We start from the raw sequence: 7,414 nt of genomic DNA, 5'->3' as shown, positions 1-7,414 counted from the left end.
CAGGAACTGTAGCAACATATAGGAGAAGTTGCTTTTGATCTTTGCAATGCTCTTCAGTAATATCCATCTTTCCTAGAAGGGAGCAGTGACAGCTGAACCTTTGCTCTTCCCAGCACTGACAGTGCTGAAGTGCATGTGCAATCCTCAGTCCACACAGCAGCAGAAGGTGTTCCCTGTATCCTTATCACCATCCTGTCCATCACATTTGGGCTGTCTGCCGGCAATAAATGTTTTGGATATCTCCGAGTGCAGCAGGAACGGGGCACTAGAGGGAGCTCCGGCAGCACCACCCACCGCCGAGCCCAGCCTGAAACCAGACCCTGAGCACCAGATCTCCTTCTCAAGTTGAGAGGCTTTGGGATGGCTTATTGCTTTGATTATCTTCTCTGCACTTTTGAATAACATTTTCCAGTATTCTTTTGCAGCTGAAAACTCTAGGATTGCCAGCATTCCCCATTTCTGCCGACAGCTCCTATTATTGCATGGTTCTAGGAACTCAGAATTAATTTTAAAAAAAAAGGCCAACCAAAACACTGTAGATCTCTTAGTTGTAGAAAAACTGCCTGAAAAGCTTCAGTAAAGTTTGAAAAATCCTCACAATATTTAACTTCTTCCCTTACTGAGATTTAATCTTCCTTTTAATCAGTAAGCCAGCAGCTATGCATCAGGAGGAATTAAAACTAATATTTAGCCTTTGAATAAATAAGAGACATTTTGGAAATAGTGTGCCTATTGGGGAACTCTGGGGGAAAAAAGACAAGATTATTGCTGTTGGTATGCTCTTTGCTGGCAATTGCTATAACTAAAGCAAAAGTGGCAGAAGCAGCTTTTTTATTTTTAGAAAGACATCCACAGTGATTTATTAAACCTCTCTGGGGAAGACAAAAGCTATCCTCTCCATATATTTACTTGAAGAATTTAGGCAAAAATTTAATTATTTCTAAATAAGAAGAGTCGGGCTTCTGTAGAAACACGAGGGCTATTTTTGGAAGAAAATACTTCAAAAATCATCTACAGAGAACCCAACTGCATCAAACATTGTGTTCTTCTATTTCATTCACAAAATTGCTCAGGAGCCCCAGCAGTGGAGCAGACAGCCCTGCTTTATACACTAAATACCTTATCTATATTTCCTGTATAGTTCTTTTAAATCTACTGAGAGCAGAACTCCTGTTATAAAAATTCGAGGTTAATTTACATGTGATAGAAAACATTGCTCAGTGCAGTGCTAGGAACAGCAAGGTTTGAATAGTGCTAAACCCCTGTGTTCCCCCATTCCCAAACAGATCCCCCACAAAGTCATAAAATATTCTTTCATTTCTTACTGATCTAAACATGCTTGACCAAAATGTTGTCTCATGAGAGAAAGCTAGGTATGCTCTTCTCCCACAGAAGGGCCACTTACTCCATCAGAAAAGACAGATTTCCATATTAGCTGTTACTCTCACTCTATTTCCTTAACAAACAAGCATCTTACCTTGACATTTTCTCCTCTCCCTTGCTGATGTTAGATACCTTCTCAAACACTTAGCAGATCTCCATCCTGGGTTGCACTGACCCCCTCGGGATGTGCTTTCCTGGGTGGTTTCACAGCACTCCAGTGTTTGAGGTGTCCATTCTTCTCAGTACCCTCTGCCTCCAAAAACTTCTTTCCCCAACTGTCCTTTCTCCTTTTCTCCAAACTGTCTTCACTGCATCGCTTTCAATGATTTCTTAACTTCTCTTTTACAACAAACAAGGAAACCACCCAGCCACCCTTATCCATCTCGTCGCACTTCCCCTCTCCCCTCATGTTATTCTTCCCTTACCCAAGGGAACAACTTCACTGTTACTGCCAGCTGAGTTCCATATAATCCCCACTTCTCCTCCCTCACAAATTTCTCTTTATCTCTTTCAGTTGTTTTAGTTTCCCTGTGTCCCTTCAGTCTGCCTGCACTGTGAATCAGGACATCAGAATGTTGTGCTAATGTTCTCTTTTATTTCGTGTGGGGAATTCCTTTTGTGGATGTCAGCAAAGTTTATGCAGCTTGTGTGATGAATGTGTATTTTAATGTAATGAAGCCTCCAGTACCCTCAATCCCCTTGAATTTGAATTCTTCCCAGCATTCTGTATTCCCCAATGGAACCTCTCAGCATCTGCCATTCTTGGCAAGAACGGCCATTGAGCAAACAGCTCTTTCCACTGCTCCACCTTCCTTCCTTCACTTTCTCTTCCTCACTGCCATCCAAAAATCTGTGGAGGAAGGGTAAAGCCCATAAAACACACTGAACAGCCTTCCCAAGTAAAAACTCGTATGAAACAATGCATAGGAATTTTTAAATTCACATTCCCTAAATCCAGTGGAAATTAAGATGCACCTGCTGCTGCAAAGAAGGCAGACTCACAGATCTGTCAGTGAAATACAACTATTTCACCAGCATTACAGACCCAAGCACAGAGAATGGGAAGTGACATTATATAACTGAGGGAATTTTTGCCTACATATGTGTGGGAAATGCAAGAACTGAGAGACGCAGGGTCCTAAAGTCCCCAGTGCTCACTGCAGAAATAATTGTGTTTGTCACTTCATAAACACTGTAAGAAAGAAGGCAAATACTGCAAAGGCAGCAATGGAGTTGTAGTTACAAGGTGGTAAACCAGTTGCTGCACAAAGAAAAACCACAAAACTACTTAAAACACCCAAATCTTTTAATTAGAAAGCAACAAACATGCAAACAGCAGGTATAGAAATTTATTTGAACCAACGTTTTTACTATCATGAAAGTTACTTTAAAACATTGATCCAAGCTCCCACATTTGCTGTTTAAGGAAAATATTGCACTTGGCATCTTCTAGCACCCCTCATACATGGCAAAACATTTAAAAAACATTTTTGTTTATTTTACTTGCACGCTCTCCCCAAGTCATGCACACAGTCATTCAAAAAAACAAAAGGTTAGGTTATCCAAAAGCAATACTTCAGAATTGCACTAAAGCTCTGTAAGGAAAAATATAATTAATGTCTTATACAAATTTAATTGACTTCCAGGTGCTCACACACGATTGTTGGTTACTCTTCATCTTCATTTTCGTTCTCCTGGCCAGATCCTTCTGATCTGTCACCTTCCAATCGGTCTGAAAAACAAAGATTCAGTAAAAAGAATTTGCAAAATTTTGTATTTCTGGTAGATATTTATTACGTGCTGTCTCCCTGGGCTATTACACAATGGGATCTGGCTGTGGGTTTTATGGTAGAAGAAAGTCTGTGTGGACTTACAGCAGAGAGAGGGTAGAAATGTAACCACAAGAAAGAAGAAAAAGAGAAATGCCCTAAAGGATTTCCAGGCATGAATGCAAAATCTGAGTACAAAAGGAAAAACCTTGTAGCTGCAGACTGGCTGTCAGCACAGAAAAGATGAATGCAAGCATAACATGAAAATCAGATGGTGACTACAAGGGACAGAAGTGCTGTTCTGGGGAGCTGAAACCACAATAGCTACAGTTAGAAGTGTGAATAGTCCAGAGACTGGGGGATCACCACCTGTCACTTCAATACATCAGAAAAGGTGCCTTTTGATGCAGATATTTAGAGAAGGACAAATACAGAAATGTGTGAGGGAACAGGGCTCGCTCAAGACCAATCACTCAAGCAACATGCAGTCAGATTTAGAAACACTTCACCCAACCCAGAGACTCCACTCCACTCCCCCCAGCCAGATTTTTGCTGAAATTGTTGTACTGAAGTGTTGGGTGGTTCTTTTAGCATTTCACTGAAAAGAGATAATGACAACTGAAGGAAACACAGGAGCATGGAGGTGTAGCACTGGGCTGGACACATGGCACCCTCTTGGCTCCCAGAGATGAGAGAGGAGCAGCAGCTGCCACCAGCCACAGCTTCCTTCACACCTCACCACTGCTCTGCTCAGCCACAGTCCCCAGATTCAGTATCTCACCTCACTTTCACCTTCATTTACAGGTCTGCTGGGTTTCTGCCCCACATGCCCTGCCAGCCTCCCAAAACTTCATCTCCTTGCTTCCAACACAGTGTGAGATGTCTCTCCACTGTCCTCCATCTTCAGGGTCAATCCACTGCACTCAGCTTCCCAGTGATGACTGCTCCATGCAACCCTCTTATCACCAGTTTCAGCCCCATGGGAACTGGAGGGACATCCTGCTGCCCTGGGGACAGCTGCCAGCAGCCTCAGCAATGCCTCCCACAGTCCTGAATCTTCACACCCTCCTTCACCTCTGGACGACTCCAAGCCCTCAGTCACAGCCAATTTATCTTACAATTCATTCCAGTCCTCCCCAATAGTTTTCCCATCACACAGTACTCACTGAAAAGAGCATTCCTGAAGGGACTATTTTTCAACATCTAAAAATATATTTTGCTGTTTGTTTTGAGATAAAAAATAACAACTGCAAAGATGTTGCAAGTCTCACACCAAAGAAGCAACTCCTAAGCACTTCTGTTAACAGAACCTTGAACAACCCTTGAATCTTCTCACCAGCCCCAAGTACAGCCACAGAGAGCTGAAGATCTTGAATTCCCAATCAAGCTGCTATTTCGTAGACCAGGTTTGTGGACAAGCTCTTCAGAAGTTTCTCACCTGCTCTTATATGATTCAACGAAGCCAACATTCGGAGCATGAAGGAGGCTGGAACAGTGATGGTGTTTCTGGTCTCTTCCAGCATTAATTCATTACGAGTTATAACCTAGAGGCAGGAAGGGGGTAAACCAGCATCAGAAATAAACACAGAATTAAACCGCATCGAGGGGGGCTTGTAGATACAAAGTTTCTATGCAAAGGCCATTTTACAGGGTCCAAAATTACCAAAAGGGAGCAATATTTTAATAATTGCCATTGAATACTGTTGTCTGCAGTAAGAAAAGTCAGACAGTGGACTCTGCCTGCAGGTACCAAATTATCTGTCTAAAGAATGTTCTAATAAGATCATGGTTCCATTGTCCACATGCATGGCAGATACTAAGATGAGTGACTAAGAACAACTTTGGAAATCTTTCATGAAGTAAAGCAGATTGATGAGAGGAAGTGCTGTTTCCAGATGGCAACTGTTGTAGAGAACAAAGTTCCAGCACCAGTGCTGGCCAAGAATGTGGGAAGGAAAAGAGATGAGGTTACCCTCAACTCCTACCTTCATGCTGCCTGAAACTTTTGGAGAAAATCCAAGGAACACAAGCCATTTTCTATCCCACTTCAGGAACATTCTTTAGCTCCATAATTCTTTGTAAACAGAGTTACAGCTTGCCTCTAAATGACTTGAAAGAGCTAGTTCCTACTGTCTAATTTTCAAGGAAAAAGAAATCCACTAATGAACACTTTTAGCTTTCTTCCCTTATTCCTTCATTACGGTACTTCTTTGCATGCTTCCTTCTTCCTCCATAAATTCTAATCCCACACTGTAGCTTGTCTCAGCTTTTAGACTATGTTTTTATTATCATTAGGCACAAAAGTTTCTTTAGGTGGAGAGAAGTTCTGATCATTTTTCTGTCTTTGCTCCCAGATAAGCTGATGTAAGTCAGGAAAATAAAGCAATTCTTGTTCTCCCTGAGCCTCTTCAAGCCTACTCCTCTTCTGAGGAACATGTTCTTGCAAATTTTTGCAGTGCCCTTCTCCCTTCCCAATCAAAGCATCTATTTTCTGTCATTCTTACCTGTTTGCACGCCAGGCACTTGGCACAGCTGATCCCTCCCTAACAGACACAAACTGAGAAGGCAGCAGGCTGCTCTTTATTCCTCTTTCACCCTCCATTTCTCCAGTGCATCATCAATAATCCCCCTGATAGCCTGCTGCTGAGGCTTTTTCTCCATTCAGAGGTTTGTTCTCATCCCCACTGTCTTTTCCTAAGGACATGGCCTCTCTCAATTTTAAATACATTTCTGTATCTATATGGAACTTTCCTCAAATATAGTGTTTTCTCCACAGATTCCCCCCCTGTATGGAAAATTCAGTTCAGGTATGTTGGACACTTATTCCAGCAAACTTAACATGGTGAGAACTATTTTATTGCTATGAATGTCTCCTGTCCCCATGACAAATATTTCAATACAGAGATTAATTTAAAAAACAAAAAACATGTAAAATTACAAACTGCATTGCAGTCAATTTTTCTGACAGTTGTAAATTTTTTTAAATTAGAGAAAACATAACTAAATATCTAAATAATTTATAATTATTAGAAATAAACTGAGGGAAATAAAGTACAGTAATTACTTTCAGCACACTTTATGTTTAGCTATACTTCTAAACTCCAAAGGCTCCAAAACATGTCACGACTAAAACTGTCACACAATATGCAAGGAAGTGACACTTGACTCAGTGCTAAAATAATGGGAAAGGTTCAAAACTCACAAGTGGATGGTTTGGGGTTTTCAAGGGATGTGGGGTGGTGGCTAAGGATTGTGTGTTTCTGTTTGTTTAAAATATATTTAGCCCTGCTACAGAGAAATGATGATTAAAAAACCCCTGTCCACTCTATCTGTGCTGCCCAAGGGATTTCACAAAAAAAGCCCCCAACCTCACCAGCCCATAACCAAACCTGTCCTATAATGTTATTTACAGAAAACCATATAAGATTTTGATACTTTATGTTATGTAAGTCACTGAAATATGATTATTCAGCAGTCAGCTGTATGGTCACCTCAGGCCAGTTGCTATATCCAGTTATTGCTCTGAGGGCAACTTGAAAACAATGAGTTACATAACTTCACATTGGACTTTTATAACTGATTTGGCTTGCAGTGTTTGCTTTATTCCATGAAGTTCCCATGTGCAATCTTAACCTTAAAGTCCTTTTTATGCCACCCAATATTTAATAGGACTGCTTTTGCACACCCTGTTGTTCTATATATTCTTGTATTTCCTTCAGTTTATTTCCTTCATCTTCCCTTCATTTTTTTGTTTAGAGACAGTCACTATGTTCATTTATTAATTCCTGCCAGTTTTCCTTCTGTATCTGAGTGTTCACACTTCTTCCAACTCCTTTCATGTACATAATAGCAGATCATGTTATATAATTTCTAGGAGAGCTGACGAAATGCAAAGTGCCAAGGATATGAGAGTCAGCTGTTCTGAAGGGCAGCTTTTTATCTGCAGCTCATTTGTTGAACATTAAATAACTCTGCTAATTCAATATCAGTAATTTGTACCAAAGGCTTTTCTAGAATTAAAGATGCAACATTACCATGAAAAAGGAGGAGAGGGTTCTTACCTCATCTGCAAGTTTTCTGTTAAAAATCTTGGATTCTTCCAGTGGCGACCAAATTTTTATATCATAATCGATACCCGAAGAGGCCAGAACTAGAAGGAAGTAACAGAAATTGTAAATTAAATGTGTTATGTGTTTATTGGTGTTTTCTGCCTTTAAATGGAAGAAAAATACTTCACTTGAAGCATTTATTTGCTAATGTCA

General features: G+C 40.6%; 1 protein-coding gene across 2 annotated transcripts in view; it reads right to left on the bottom strand.

The window, feature by feature from the left end:
- Window positions 1-2,671: 2,671 nt before the first annotated feature.
- Window positions 2,672-7,414, bottom strand: part of DCAF6 (DDB1 and CUL4 associated factor 6) — a 74,875-nt gene continuing 70,132 nt past the window's right edge. For both annotated transcript variants that reach the window (XM_063419247.1, XM_063419248.1), the window contains 3 exons: window positions 7,214-7,302; window positions 4,591-4,696; window positions 2,672-3,115 (listed from right to left, as the gene is read on the bottom strand). In XM_063419247.1, the coding sequence (XP_063275317.1) occupies window positions 3,051-3,115; window positions 4,591-4,696; window positions 7,214-7,302 (260 nt within the window). In that variant the 3' untranslated portion in view covers window positions 2,672-3,050. The remainder of the gene's footprint in view (window positions 3,116-4,590; window positions 4,697-7,213; window positions 7,303-7,414) is intronic.

Source organism: Prinia subflava, chromosome 25, assembly GCF_021018805.1.
Source record: "Prinia subflava isolate CZ2003 ecotype Zambia chromosome 25, Cam_Psub_1.2, whole genome shotgun sequence".
Taxonomy (NCBI): domain Eukaryota; kingdom Metazoa; phylum Chordata; class Aves; order Passeriformes; family Cisticolidae; genus Prinia; species Prinia subflava.
Note: the sequence above shows the minus strand (reverse complement) of the source record. Positions and strands in the feature narration are given on the sequence as shown.